The 15,822-nt window shown below is 38.6% G+C and overlaps 1 protein-coding gene across 4 annotated transcripts in view; it reads left to right on the top strand.

The window, feature by feature from the left end:
* Positions 1 to 15,822, top strand: part of AGMO (alkylglycerol monooxygenase) — a 194,591-nt gene that overhangs the window by 7,804 nt on the left and 170,965 nt on the right. For all 4 annotated transcript variants that reach the window (XR_007888514.1, XM_051609488.1, XM_051609486.1 and 1 more), the window contains exon 3: positions 12,442 to 12,593. Coding sequence is in view for 3 of the 4 variants with exons in the window: in XM_051609488.1 (XP_051465448.1) it covers positions 12,442 to 12,593 (152 nt within the window). In the remaining variant the exon portion in view is untranslated. The remainder of the gene's footprint in view (positions 1 to 12,441; positions 12,594 to 15,822) is intronic.

The following is a 15,822-nucleotide window of genomic DNA, read 5'->3' as shown; positions in this document are numbered from 1 at the left end:
ACGCAATATGTTCATATATTTGGCCACATAGAAATACATTTATTGTATATTTGGTTGTCCTGAAATAATTTGAGTTTGTGAAGTGTTCCTTGTTACTTACACATCTCTGTTTTTTTTGCCATTGCAAATTTTGCCAGAAATCTCTTTTTATCAAGGTTATTGAGAAAATACATTAAAAGACCACAGCAACAACAAAAAAAACTTCTGGCAAGTAGCACGCATTTTCTGAAGTGTGTAAGTCTCCCACTTTGTAATCTCTTGAACAATCAACATTTGTTTGACTTTTATTTTTTAAAAACTTTGTAATAAAAAAAGGTTTTTACAAGGTCTATGTCTGTGCCTTTAAGACAATTTATAATGGATTATCTTAGTTATCATTAATAAATATGGATGAAGTAATTTAAGGAGTTTAGTAGATGAATAATGTCACTTAGAAACACTCTCTCAAACTCTTCATATATCTGCAAATAAGAAGCAGGAGCTTTCAGCATGAGAACTATTTAAACAAATACTAATGTCTTAAAACACAAAGTAATGTCTAAGTTACTTGAGAATTTCATGAAGCTATTTTTGCAGCTAGTGTACAACCTATATTCAGATAATTTTGTTGTGTTTATTATGACTTGTGAGCATGATCTTGAAGGAGAAACATCCAATTTTTCATTATATATTAAGCTGTAATAAGTATTTATCAATACATTAGACTTGGGTGCACCAACACACAACCCTGATGAAGGCTTACTCTAGTTTGCATGCAGCTGATATTGAAATAGTTCAAATGTCGCTTCTTCAACTTAGCCCAAATTTTCTAGACAGTAAAAAACTTCACAGGTTTACCATGCTAAATATTTATTTTTTTCATCTGAAATATTCAAGACTGATTAAGTTAAACAAGAAGTTTGAGATACATGCAAGTCTGAATGGTTTTGTGAGGCCTTTTGGCTTTATTTTAAGAATACTAAAATGCTTCAGATGCACTTATTCCTGGAAGAAATGCTTGCTATGAACACCAGTGTTGCATGTATGAAACAGAGCTCTGCAAGTTGCTGAGTACTTTTATTATTTTGGCACTCAGTACCTTGCTGCAGAATTTGGGCTACGCAGTTTTGTTTCAGATAAAAATTACCTTAAGGTTGTTTCAACTGAGTGAAACAGATGATCCTTAAGGACACAAACTTTGCAGGATCAGGCAAATCTGCAGGATCAGTACACTTACTCATTGCTACACCAGCACAAGAAGTCTTTCCCACATGGCTTATGCAGCTCATGGCTGGAAATACAGAACCCTTCTCAGCACTGCTTTCCAAAAGAGAGTGCTGTTAATCTTTTCTTTTTCTGACAGAATGTGAAAAAAGCAGGAAAAAATTCAGAGTTTCTGAATTATTTAATTGCATGTTAATATCAGAATTAGAGTGGTGACTGCTTAGTGTGACTCCTCTTTTGTGAGTAAATGAAGTTGTGAATAAGAGACTGGCTAAAAAGGCTTGAACTGAAAAAAAGTAGAACAGTTTATTCTTCTGTCTTCTGCTACTATGGTGTGAAGGAACTGGGTCAGGAAAAAAACACATGCAAAATCTGTTGCTACGACATTCACTTCAGTCTTTCCCTTTCAGGCAGGAAAAAAGGTAGGGAAAGTTGACAGAAACTGCTAAAACAGTATTTCAGCAGAACCCACAGCATCAGGGGAAATAGTGCAAATCATTAACAGCTGAAGGTTAGATTAACACACCATTGATTGTATCCTCTCCTAGGGACTAATTTTCATTTTCTCAACTAGCAGCAATGGTTTGCCACTTCCTTAAAAATCTGTGGTTGAACTAAAATGGTGGGCTTCAGTCTGCTAGTTAGAACGAAGCTGCAGATGCATAGTTGCAAAGAGTGCTTTACGTTTAATGAAAAAATTAGGAGTCACTACTGTATTCACCCTCCTTTTTCCATTTCACAGTCTGTATAATAGAAGTACTGCATATCTTGAGAGAAAACGTTATTTATTCAGTGTTTCTTGCTTCAGTGTTGGAGAAAATGCAAATCATAAATTGTTGACATTTGTATGCCAAATATTAAAAATGTAGGTGCAAGAGAAAAGGTCTAATTGGACAAGGCAATATGGGGGTTTTTTAGGTTTATTAGACTCAACAGCATGTACTAAGTTGAATTGCTTTGTGTGTACCTATCATCTCTTGTAAAATAGTTCATACATTTCTTAAATATAATTTTCTCTGTTTTAATACATACTGTGCATTCCTCTGCATGTATGAATACTAAATGTTTTATGCAATGAAAAGTAGACTGGGGAAAGGGAGAAACTAATTACTAAGCTTACTTACAGCATCCTAAATGTTGGTGGTTAAATTTTTTCCGAGAACTTTTATTCTAAATAAATAACTTTTCTAACTAACCATTGCCAGGAGACTTGAAATGTTGCTTTAAAAATATTCTCCCAAGAGAAAGTTTATTTTGGGTATAAATATCCACTATACAAGTATGTGCATTATTTCATATTGGCCCATTTCTTCTTTTAAAGCAGCAGAACATAAATCAAAAAGTGTTTGGGGGATAACTGAGGTAGGTACATTTTCAAACTAGTTGGGAAAGTCTGTGTTCTTTATGGTCATGCTCAATTGCCAATTTTTAGTTTTCAACTTTGCAATACAGTCACACAGTGTGCAAGTGTGTGTGTATATATATGTCTAGTACAGAGTTTTGTCAGTCAAGTCTGGAATTAATTCAATTTCTGAGGAGAACATCACAATTTATATACACTATTTACTTTGGTTTTCAAAAGAGAAATTAGAGTTCTCATGTTGTTGAACATCATAAAGGATTGAGAAAATGCTTTTTGATTAGTTCATGCCCTTATGTATCTTAAGATATCTGCACATAAGCAATGATTGAATCAAAGGAGTACAAATCCTGTTTCTACTTTAGACCAGCATATTCACAGTTTTGTACATCATCTGGATTTGAAATAATCTTTTGCCAGAAGTTAGATTGAAGAGGCAGTTTCATGAACATTTTAGAGCAGCACTGCTGCTGAATGAAGCACCTTTGAGTGACTTCTGGTTGCTCATTTCTACCTCTGAAACTTCTTTCCCCTTTTGCCACCATCAGTGTTTGCGTTGCTCAGTGGTGAAGTGGCCCAGGAAGCAGGTCCAGCACCCCAGCATCATATTAACCTGCATCAGTTCTTACTATGGCTGCTTAAAATCTTGTGCTAGCCCAAGAAATGGGTTCGGAAAAAAGCAGTCAGGGTTACAGGATAAGAAACACTCAGATCTTTTATAGCATTGCTGAGTTACCTGCTTTAAAACATATGTAAAATGGCAGCCTGAAACCAGAATTTTTCAATTCTTAATAGCAGCAATATGCAGAGCTGATTAGAATATACTTGGTTCAAGCAAGCAATTCACAACCCTGTGGAGCTGGCAGTGTCCTGACAGAACAAAAAATACTTCCAAGCATAGATTTATCCATTTAAATGATGTTCTGGTTTCCTGAATTATCTACTAGATACTTCATGTATTACTTTAGAAAATTACAATGTCTTAAACTAGTAATTGCATCTCTTAGAAGAAAATTTGATACATGCAGTTTCTCATAAATTATATTTTCAGTTCAAGACTTATTAGGTACTTTTTTTTTTCTTCACATCTGCTTGACTAAGGCTTTGGACAGATGTTTATTTAGAGCATGGTCAGATGTGTTGCTTCTGATCCAGCTGCCCCCTCAGATCTGCCAACATAACTGCACATTTAATTGCTCCCTAACCTGGTCCTGACAAAGTGATCCAGCTAAAAGCAGAAACAAAAGCCCCCCAAGAACTATAAAAGAGGTGTTTAAGCTCAGCTGCATTCATTTTGACAGAGCCAGGTCAGGGAGCAGCTATGCATGCAATTATGCTGGCAGGTCTGAGGGCTGGTAACCACCACACCTACGGCAGTGATGAGCAGATGGGGCTGAACTGGAAAGGTAATCACTTAACCTGGAGAAACGGCAAGTAAAGCCATGCCATACCCCTAAACCAACCTAACTCCTGGATCTGCACTTCTGTCCTTCCTGTTCATGTTTACATAGTCCTCCCTTTCTCTTGCATTGGTTCAGGTGCTCATCTGATTCTGCACAGAGGTATTTCAGTTCACTATGGCAGCAAAAAGGTATTTGCTTAAGGCACAGAGACAGGCAAGTGGAAAGGTGGCATCCAAGAGCTGTATTGGCTTAAGGCTCTGCTGAACCTGCAGTCATGACTATGCCTGCAGCAGCTAGCGATGGCAGTTTAAGACACTAGCTGTCCATACAAGTTTCAAAAAAATAGGATTTTAAAAGGTAACAAGCCTGAAGAGACAGAATCAATACACCTCTCCATTTCTCTCATTCTCCAGGTCGTGCTAGGTAGTCATGTATTCCATAAAGAGGACTCTCCTGGCTGAACTGTCCCAAATACACTGCTAATTGTTCACATGTTTTGCCAAAGGTCACAACCCTCACAGCTCCATTGGAAGAACAGGTTTTGAAATAACTCGCTAATCTTCTGTAGGTAAATCAGTCAGAGTAGGATAAACTGTTTCAATAAGGGAGCAGTAGGAGCTGGTTAACGTGTTCAGCAGGCAACCCTGATTCTGGAAAGTGATTTTCTAAATCAGTTAAGTTCCTGGCAGTAACTGTCTATGTGAACAATCTTGTTTGATCTAATTAGGTTTTCTTGATCTGGTTTGTCATGGTGAATTGAGTGGAATTAAGTCGATACACATTAGGATAATTAATCCACACAACAGTTTTACTATCTTCTCACTGCATCAGTTTAGCACAGTTTTATAAATTGGATGTAAATTATGCTGTGGCCTTGGGCAAGTCTGAATCCAGCTGTGCCAAGTAAAGATGTTCGTGTTTCCTGCCTGCCATCAGGTGCTCATCACCACCTCCCCAGTGCCTCATTACTGTCTCCTCACAGTGGTGAGTCCTTCCCAGGCATATAAGCAGCATTACACTTGGTGGTTTTAACTGCAGAATTTTGCTAACGTGGTTCATTTTGTTTGAAGCCAGCTGAAGAGCACTTACGTGGGCAGAGCTGCTGGCAGACTCGAGGACTACCAATGAGTAGATCTAGGCAGGCTGGCAAGCGTAAGTACTACTTTTTGGTGATGACTAAGGAAAACTCTTGAGCTTAAAACTCTAGAGTTTCTAATGAAATGACATATAAAATACTAAACATTAAAAATAAGGATTTGGGAGACAGACTTGATGCAGTTGGGATGTTCTCAAACCTAACTGACTGAAACAACTGGTAGTCCCTACCTACCATAATGTTCTAGAGATTGCTCTAATTCACACAAGTGTGTCAGGGAGCCAGAGGTTGTAATCTCTTATACAGACACAGCTGCTTGCAGAATGCTTATTTGTAAATGGCTTGGTGATTGCCATTTGTGACTCTCAGAGCCCAACTCTGCACCTGCCATGTCTTTAGAAACAAAGACAAGCTATCAGTGTTTGTTCTCATATAACTTGTGTTCCTCTCTGAAAGTACAGACTGTGAACTGAGTTTATTCTTATTGGAAATATGTTATTAATTAAGTTTGGTAGTCTTTGTAGCTCACAAAATATACCAGTTTCTCAAACTCTTCAAGTGGTGCGTAGATTTTTATTTGATGTTTCTGTATTTTTCTTTAAGATAAATTATGTCAGCTTGCAGGCATTTTGAAAAACTGCTCCTGTGTACAGTATCTTTCTGACTGAAGCAATTCTCTGCCAGAAGATGCATTAAGCTTAAATCATTATTCCACTAGATGGAGCACAGGGGTAGCATTATTAGAGCTGGCCAACCTAGTTTCCTGGGTCAACACCTAGAAGTTATGGAAATTGGGGAAAATGTCTCTTCATATATGCTTGCTCCTAATCTAACTTAAATTGTAGTAGAAATCTGCCGACCTCAGTGGAACAACTGAGTAGGAGAGATCAAAATCAGATTCTCTACTGGAAAAAGGTACTAAGTAAGCATTTGTATTACACTTATATGGTGCTATTTATACAAATATTGAAAAGTCAGGTCCATGGCCTCACACAAAATGAGATTATAGAATCTCCCGGTATTGCATGTCCTGAATTTATTGGAACAGAATTTACTGCCCAGTGTTCTGGGCAGGTGAAATAGCTTTAAAGAAATATAACTTCCATTCTCATAAAGGATGAAGAGTAAGCTACAATGCCAGAAGCCCAGCTGTACTGGTGTTTTTCAACTACGATTTGTAATCTCTTAAAGATCACATGTAATTAAAATTACCGCAAGACCTTGCATAAACTCAGTGCAAAATATGTTACTACCATGGATTATATCACTATAGACGGTGGAACTTCTCATGAAAATATTTAAATTGTGTAGGATTTTTAATTTATTGCTTATTTATGTATGAAAAAGCAAAGATAAGCAAGTGACTTGAGTAATATAGACAGTACTTGGACTTAAAAATTAAAAAGGGTAACACTGTCTTTCATCTATTTCCTTCCAAACCTGCTTGTTTCATGTTTTATTCCACTCGGTAATGTACATTAATATTAGTGTCTTAAATTAGATGATTAAGAGTTGAGTACAACAGGAATAAGTTTGGTGAAGAAAAGGTCAGCTCTGTCATACAAAATGTTACACAATACTGCATATAATGCAGCTAGTAGGGATACCAAACTCACATCTATTGTACCTCATCTTAGGTTTGGTAGTTTCTTTTCTCCTTGAGGAAAACTCAGGATTTGTGTTATTTAAGCTAAAAAGCCAGAGAAGAAAGCCATACTGAAGAAAAGAGGAGGCTTTGATTCAGCTTTTGTGTCTGGTGGGAACATTTTCTCAAAATGTAGGTGCTATTTCCTGTAATCAAGGGCTTTCCAGAGCCTGATAATCATTTCCCAGCTGTATCATTTTGGTGAATTATTTTTTAGCCTTGGGTTATTTCATGACTGGTTTTGCATATTAAGAATGGAAGAGGATCATATTCATCTTGATGATAGAAAACAGGGAAAAGAACTCCCACAGCTCCCTCTCCCTTTTCCTCCACCTTGTGGAAAGTTTGGCTTTGTGCTAAAGCGTGAAAAAAGCCTTGACTGCAGTATGTCAGGCATATTTCACCTCGATTTGTGTCAACCCTAATAAGTCAGTTGACAAGGTAATAAATTGGGTGTCTGTTCAAGACCTGGCACCTGTACAGGAAATAAAAAGGGATTTCAGTTGCAGGAGGTTTGCTTTGTTTTGCAAATGGACCTTTTCTCAAGGCTGCTCTACCTTCTCCCTCTTTCTCCTCTTTAATGAAATCATGTTATCAAAATGTTTATTTCAATTCTGACTGGAGCCAGTTTTTCAACTGGAAAAGAAAGCTCTATGAGTATCTTGGAAATGGCAGTCCTTTTACTTTTCACTCTGAAACAAAGGCTTACAGAGCATTTAATTATTAATGTATCCTGCTGTTACATATATGGTCTGAATAATTTTAAATTGTTGAGGAGAAACCGCCTTTGTTCAGCATATTGAAACTTTACATTCTTGTAGTTTGAATCAAGCTAGGAAAATGGAATTTATTTAACCTAGGGAAACTGTATTAGTAATAACTCACTATTTTTAATGATAATATAACCTTGTGACCAGGGTGTCTTAACATGTTTCCCTCTGTTTGACCTCCAAGGATGCAACTCTGTTAAAGCTCTTGAGAGCCAAGCTTTTGTAGGCCCAGCTGTAAAGCTGTGTTTTTAGCTCAGGGGCCCCAGGTTGGTTCCCAGTGTGATGTGAGGTGATAACTGCAATAGTGGCGAGAGCCCAGGGGGTTTCCTTGCAATCTACGCTTTCCATACATAGATCTTCCTCCATGGTCAGAAGAAAGGCAACAGCTATTGTCTCTGACCCTCCTCCCTTCTGGTGACTGCACTGCCCACTGTGGATGAGGTTTCCCAAAACTCCCATTTCAGGCTCTACGCTGATTTGTGAGTTGGAAGAAAGCAAAACAGGACTTTGTATTCTTTTTTAAAAGAGGCAGCTGCCTTTTCTTCCAATTGAATTTCCTCCACCTTTCCGCTCCTCCATTATTCCATGGAGATCTACCATAAGGAGATCTTCATGTCCACATGGACAGTTCATTAATGGATCAAAAACTGTCCAGCGGAGAAAAACTTGTGGGGTGATGGTGGATGCAGAGTTCAACGTGAGTCGGCAGTGTGTGCCTGCAGCCCAGAAAGCCAACTGCATCAAAAGAAGAGTGGCCAGCAGGTTGAGGGAGGTGATTCTCCCCTTTTACTCAGCTCTCGTGAGATACCACCTGGAATACTGTGTCCAGTTCTGGATCCCCCACCATAAGAAGGTCATGGAGGTCCTGGAGAAAATCCAGAGGGCCACAAAGGTGGCCCGAGGGCTGGAGCAGACAGGCTGAGAGAGTTGGGGTTATTCCACCTGGAGAAGAGAAGGCTCTGGGCGGACCTCATAGTGGCCTTCCAGTATCTGAAGGGGGAGTACAGGAAAGCTGGGAAGGGACTTTTTACCAGGGTGTGTAGTCATAGGACAGTGGGTAAAGGTTTTAAGCTGGAAGAGGGTAGATTTAGGTTAGATACTAGGAGGAAATTCTTTACTGTGAGGGTGGTGAGACACTGGAATGGGTTGCCCAGGGAAGTTGGGGATGCCCCCTCCCTGGAAGTGTTCAAGGGCAGGTTGGATGGGGCTCTGAACAACCTGGTCTAGTGGGAGGTGTCCCTGCCCACTCAGGGGGGTTGTAACCAGATGATCTTAAAGGTCCCTTCCAACCCAAACCATTCTATGATTCTGTGATCTTCCAGAATTTCTTTTTTGGACTTTTTTAATTAGAGGAAGTGATAATCTCACCCAGTGGAAGGAGATGGGGAGGAAGGGGGTGAATTATTCCTTAAAGCAGATACCACCTCTGAGTAAAGTATGTATGAACTTTAGAGACTAGGAGATTAGAACCTTCTCTGAAAGTCAAAACAGTTGCTTAAGTGCATACTTTGCACATAAGAAAATTTTCAGAAGAAAGGTTCAAATTCTAAGAAGGTAAATCTGTGCTATGTATATAATGTTTTCTATGTAATCTGTCCTAGGATTTATTATTCCTTATGCAGAGGATTTGACTAGATGATCTACTTCTGTCATATTTATAGTTAAAAACTAACATTTAAATGAGGAAAAGATTTTCTTAAGTTCTTTTCAGTATTTTCAAGAAGTGAAAATGGAACTTGAGGGAGAAAAAAAGGAGCAATAAAAACCTTTAAAACTCCAAGTGAACTTTCAGAATTGTAATTGAATGCAAGCTCTGGACTTTCCCATCTATCACACTATAAAGTTTTAAAAAATACTTAGCTAAGCGACTCTTCTTTCTCCTGCATTGCATAGTGATATGATGGATTGCTCTAAATTAATTACAGTAATCAGCTAGTGTTATGTGCTGTAGAGTTGTGATTCAAGCATGAAGGAGAGAATAAGCAAATTCCAACTTGTACAGCAAATTACATATAGAAAAAATGTGTTGCAGGGTTAGTTCAAGTTTTACACCTTGGCCTCAGCTTGTAGGGAAGAAAAAAAAAAAAGACTCAAGGGTGAAATACTGATCAAAAATGGAGGAAATGTACAATTTCACATATATTTGGATGTACTGCAAAGGCATTATATTTTAATAAAAGCAAAAGAATAAAGTAAGAAAACAGTACCTAATAACAACTGATACTCTGGTGTTGCAAGAGGTGTTTTAAATTTCCTGGTCATTGAAAAGATGTTAAGAAATGCCCGTTTCTTTGTGTTGGAATAATATCAGCTCCTTTCTGACCTGTTGTGAAAGGGATTGAGAATTTATACTGAATTTTACAGATGCCTCACGAGTTGAATTGCAAAAATCTGGTCAGACACGTATAATCTTCTTTAAAAATATTTATAGAATACAGCTCTTATGAAAATTAAACATGTTCCAGGTGTGTATGGTCCAACTTCTGGGCATAGCAAAATTGCTTTTGAAGTGGTAGATACACCTGTCATTGCTAGTCAAGAGAAATTCATCAGCCAGCTGCTGAAATGAAACTTCATAGGTTTTGTTGTGTTTGGTTTTGTCCAAGAGAAAAATTGGGATGATTGTAGTAAAAGTAGGAATGAGTTGCAGCTAAGATGTGGCAGCTGGGTGCAGAAAAGGTACAATTTCTCTTCCTGGGCAGCAATTTCTTGTACAGCTTCAGCTTCTCAGGATAAAATGGTCGATGTGATACTATTCTGTTTGCAGGCTAGTATTACAAGCTTGGGATTTTCAGCTGACTTTGGTCCTTGTTAAAGAGAGAAACTGCACCACAGAAACTCAAGATATTTCCTTCTATCCATATTCAAAAGACCATTATGGAAAGAGATGCTAATGCCAGAAGTATAAAAGCTCTGAAGGGATAGCTCTGCACAAATATGGAGATGTCTGCAGAGCTCAGTCATAGCATGGAGAATGGATCACAAGTTGAAACAGCCACATTTTTTGAGGTTCCCTTGAGTTTCAGTGCAGCCACCCAAAAGGAGATGGCATGGCCAGATTGTTTTCAGGGATGTTTCCCAGGTGTGTGAAACAAGGCTTTAAAGAGAAGGAGTATAATATGTCCTTGTTTTAGTTTTGCAGATTCAAGTATTTTCAGGGCTGTGCTGTAAAACTAAATCACTGGAATAATGTAAAAAATAATCTAGCTATTAAAAAAAATACAGAAGGCAGATTTTAAGAACTACCATTGAGAAGTGGTGTTGGGACAAGAATGGACAGAGAGTCACATAGAGGCTCTTTTAGCTGATCTCAGTGTAGGTGAAATTCCAGGTGAAACTAAGAAAAATGTTGGTCTATGACAGTCTTTCAGCTGAGGTTTTGCAAGGCTGTGACCTCTATGTGCAGTTTGTTACCACCTGTATTCAAGTACTGGTTTGCAGATATGCCATTTGCAGTATCCACTTAAAGTTCCCTGAATTAGAATTCCTCAGTCTTTCTCCAACCTTGAACATGATTTATATGTTTCTGAAATCTTCCACAATGTTGCACAAAGGTGGTGTTGCATAAAGGTGGTGTTGCACTTAAAATTCCTCCCCCTCCCCCCAAAAAGATACCAACAGCAAAACATCTGAGATATAGATCAGTTTTTCCTGTGGGTAGAGATGGTGCTAATGATAGCTTTACTTCTGCCTCTTAGGCCCTCAACTGAGGTGCATTTAAGCTACTGATACATATTCTTTTAAAAAGGATATGCTTGTTTTTCTTACAGTTAGTATCTTTTCCCTACATTTTTTGCTTGCTGTTTTTCGGAGGCTACTCCAGTTTACTTCACCACAGTCCCACAAATGTTTCCAGCAGTATAGCAAAGGCAGATAACAGGAGGAGATGTGAGGAAGCTGCTGTAGACTGCTCTCTTCTACAAGAATGCCAGTTTAAATACACATCAGTTTTCAGCTGAGGTGTCATTTCACAGCTACCTAAACCAGTTGTCACCTGGGCCACCACACTGCCCACAGCCTCTTATCTCTCTCACTCTGGAATTAATGCTTCCTGATCTGTCAAAAAACTCACCTGGTAAAACCAGAGCAGTTTGTTTGGAGACAGCTCAGCCTCCCAATCAGTGAAATGTGGTGGGAGGTAATGGAGCACTGAGGGGAGGGTGTGACAGGGGCAACCCCGAAACAGCTGTTGAGAGTTACAGCTGGATCTGGCCTGACCATCTGAGAGCTAGTTTCCTTCTCTTGGTTTCAGCTCTGACCTGCATCAGTTCAGGGGTAGCTGCTCACTCCCTGCAGACCAGAATCTTAGCAGCAATAAAAGCTGCTGCCTAGTGGCTTACCTGCCTTTGAAAATTCATTATGTTTTATCCTTTTTTTCTGGCAGTCCTGCCATTTTTCTCTACTAATTCCCCTTCCTCTTATTTTCAAAGGCATCAGGCTTTCTCTTCTGCTGAATTTGTTATCTATTAAAGTGAAGTGATATTCTGAGCAGATGGAGTATCTTGCTGCTCCTGAAAGTCCTCTCACCTGCCATTGTCTTCCTTATAATGGAAATAGCCAGGTTATTTTAATGCCATACATTAGTGTTTGAGCATAATTGCTGCTATACTTCAGTCACTTCTGACTTGTTGAGTTAGTAAGGATAGGTTTCCTCCAGATTTGGGAGAACAGGAACACCATAGCACCTGTGGAGCACAGGTGTGCTTCAGTCTTTGAGCATGCCTAATGCCAGAACGCAGGTGGTACGTGGGTGGTGAGGATTGCTTTTAAAAACCTTGTATACCTTAAGGAAGGGTTCTACTGAAGTAACTAGTAGAGATGTTTGACAGAGGTTGCAGAACTTGGAGGTTGGTTTTATGTCTTAAAAAAGACTCCCATCTGATAAATGGTAAACATACAGTAAAAAGGTTTTGTCACTGAAACTAAAAAAATTATTGATAAAACTTTTTTGATCTCTATTTCAGTGTTTTATTTAGAAGTGTTGACTTAATTAGTTATATCTACGTATGGAATAACTACAGACTTTTTGAACTGCCCTGGGACTCAAAATGGACATGGTATTTGACCCTCCTGGGAGTGGACTTTGCATACTACTGTTTTCATCGCATAAGCCATGGTAAGAGTTAAAAGACTTTTTCATGTGTTTAAATACAAAATATATGATTTATTAATAAAATAAGTTGTTTGGTTTTGTTTCTCTTCATAATCTACTCTAAGCACATGTGTATATATATGCTCTTCCCAAAGATGAGCAAAAATTTACTTTGAGCGTGAAAACCATTTTTATTGTACTCATACTGAGTACAATAAATGTGATTTTGTGAAATGAGGAAGGATAATTTTAAAAGCAATAACACAACAAAAGTGCAGTATCATAAGAAAAAAATAGGAAGTGCATAAAAATTTAGGATTAGCATCCCTATATGCCTGTATGAAAAACATAGCACAGTACAGATAACTCTTTCAAAAGAACCTTGTGGATGTACGAAATAGAGGGAAGCAAAGAGCAAGGTGACCAAAATAATGAGAAGAGAGTTAGCTGACTTTATCTGTTTCTGTGTGTCTTAATTAAAAACAAACAAACAAACATTCAATCATTGCTTGCTTGGTAAATGAAGAAAAATATTCCTGTATTTTATGTATCTAGAAATACAGATTCAGAAATTTCTTATTTATTTCTATAAGTGTTAGTCTGCAACTTGACTACTTGAATGTGGGGCTTGCCTTTTTTTGGGTTGTTTTTTTTTTTTTGGAAGTACATTTTTAACTGTACTTGTTTTTATACATGAGAGCGAAAAAGCGCAATTTAGAAAGGATTTCACTTTTATTTACTGTAGTAAGAGTAATGTAATAACATCAGTCTCTATGTATATGTCTTGTTATGTATTTCTGTTCTATAGTGATAACATATTTTTTTCTCTAGTCCTCTACATCCTATCTGAAAATGCAAAACTACTTTCTATCAGTCTTGATTTTGGCTCAGATCTGAAGTCATAGCAATGAAATAAGAAATGTCTTGTTGTTTAGGAGACTTTGGACAGGGCTTCTCAAGGCAGAGTGCCCACAGCTCACAAAAGCTGTGGGATCTAGTAACGGTAGTTTATGTAATGTGCTTTCAGAAAGGGAAGATGTTTTCATGGCATAAGGTCAGTGCAATATGTGGAAGTAGGTGAGAAAGAGGCCTGAGCTGCTGCGGGGAGTGGGAGGGAGGAAGGGTCCCTCCCGGGTGGGGATAGTGGGCGGGCGTGAGAACAATGCAGGGTGGGTGCAGGGGGATGACAATGGTGCAGGAGGCCAGGGTGGGAGGTGAGGAAGCAGTGGGAGCTGGAACAATGCAGTGGGGGGATCATCGCAGCCAGGAGCTGGGAGCCCTGCGTGGGTGTATGCGAGACTGGGAATACTCTTTGCAAACAATGACATTACCAGTGCTGGCAGGGCTACAGCCTCAGGCTGAGAGCTGGACCAGAGTGGGAGGCTATTCTGGTGTTTTAAAATAAAAGTAATTGCCTTCAAGTGTTAGAAAATCACTAGCCTGGCTGTGTTTTCACTGCATTTAGTGGTGAAATTCTCTCTGACAGTAAAGGGAGCAGGATCAGCTCTGTGCTCTCTAAAGCAATTGCATGTATTTCTGTTCCTGCAACAACTTTGCATTCACTTGTCTGTTTTTCCATATTTTGAGAGGAACACTGGGATTGTACACTTTAAAATCAATCACTATAGCAGTTTCAAATTAAAATTCAAACCAATTCTGTCTATATAGAATGGATTTGAGGAAACTGTAAAAAAACCCGCTGCTTTTGTCTTAAGATCAACACTGAGCTGTTGTATAAATGTTAATTTACTCTTCAGGTTACAGAAATACTATTTGCTGTTGGGTCTGTGCCACTCAGCAGGGAGCTGATGCAATGTTAGAGAAAATCACTCTAAATGGTGATTTTAACTCAACCAATACTCTTTGCTTGGGTCAAGCAATGATGAAATCTGTATCACGGCAGCACAGCTGTGAAAGTCGGCTGCTTCGCTCGTTGCTAAGGAAATTTAAGTGTAGGTGATGCTTTTAAAAAGTAAAATGCAAATACCTTTGCACTTTGAGAAGCCAGGGAAATGGAAGTTTCTGGTACAAGTGGACAAAACACACCCTTGCACTTCAAAGTGACAGGGCCTGGTGGTGCAGGCTTGCATCTTAGAGTGAAGCTAAAAATTAATAGCACATGTATATTCCCGGAAATTCAAGCTGTGTGGGCTTATGTGTGGGGATGTAAATAATAGCAGCAATTATTTCAAACTGGAAAACTAAAATTCAGATACATTTTGCAGTTGTTTCTTAATACGTGATGCAATTTTGATAAAAAGAATCATCATCATCATCTAGATTTTCCTGTCTCCAAGCAGTAATTTGGTAACTCAACCCTTTGGCTTTTTACTGCCTTATGTTATCCATGCAATAAATGGGTTTCTCTTTTGCTGTTTGAATAAATAATCTGAGTAATTACAGGTTTTCAAGTTTCTTCTGTAGCAGAAACTCTACTATACAATGAAGTTTTTATCCAGCACTTGGGAAGCTATTTTTTCCTCTTCACTATATAGCTATAGTGTATAGCTATTATCACAAACTGAACTTATACAGCAACAAGAGGAAGTATTTTTAGGTGTGATCTCATTTTGCAAAGGATAGAGTTATTCTAAGTATGTGCTTGTATTTTCCATTGTTTGCAGTAGCCATTAAAAAAAGCTAGAAAATAAAATGTTTCACCACTTACTCCATCGTTCTTCTGGGCCTGATCCAAAAGCTGTGGCAATCAGTGGGAGTACTTAGTTAACCACTACTTTTTCTCCTGATGTTTTAATGAATTTATAAATCATTGTAACTTTTCCCTTTTTTTTCAGTCAAAACACCTATAATGCCTGTCCTATTAAGGAAAGTAAGCTGTAAAATTGCAGGTTTAATTTTAATTTTTTTGGGGGAAGGATACGCGTGGGTTTGAGGGATTTTTACCAGATATTTTCATCTAGCATATATGGATTACTCCTAAAGTTTCCTCTCCAGGTGCAGAGTCCTTGCAGAGTTACTTGTGCTAGGCCGGGGGATTTGGTGGTCCCAGAGCAGTGCTGAGCTCTAGCTGTGGTGCAGCACACCCCTTCCCCACGCCCTGGCCTGGCGGATACTCCTGTTGCAGACATATGACAAAGGCAGTAAGGAATTTAGAGGCTCTGTAAACTAATTTCTTCAGCAGCCACACCTTTTAATCAGGGGAGGAAATCTAGAGACTTCCAGATCCATGCAAAAACAAGAGAGACGAGCTTGTACAGAACCTAGGTCCTGGCTGTGGGGCAGGGGGGGTTTC

The sequence above is a fragment of the Apus apus genome, chromosome 2 (genome assembly GCF_020740795.1).
Source record: "Apus apus isolate bApuApu2 chromosome 2, bApuApu2.pri.cur, whole genome shotgun sequence".
Taxonomy (NCBI): domain Eukaryota; kingdom Metazoa; phylum Chordata; class Aves; order Apodiformes; family Apodidae; genus Apus; species Apus apus.
The sequence above is the reverse complement of the archived record's forward strand: the minus strand, read 5'-3'. Positions and strand labels throughout refer to the sequence as shown.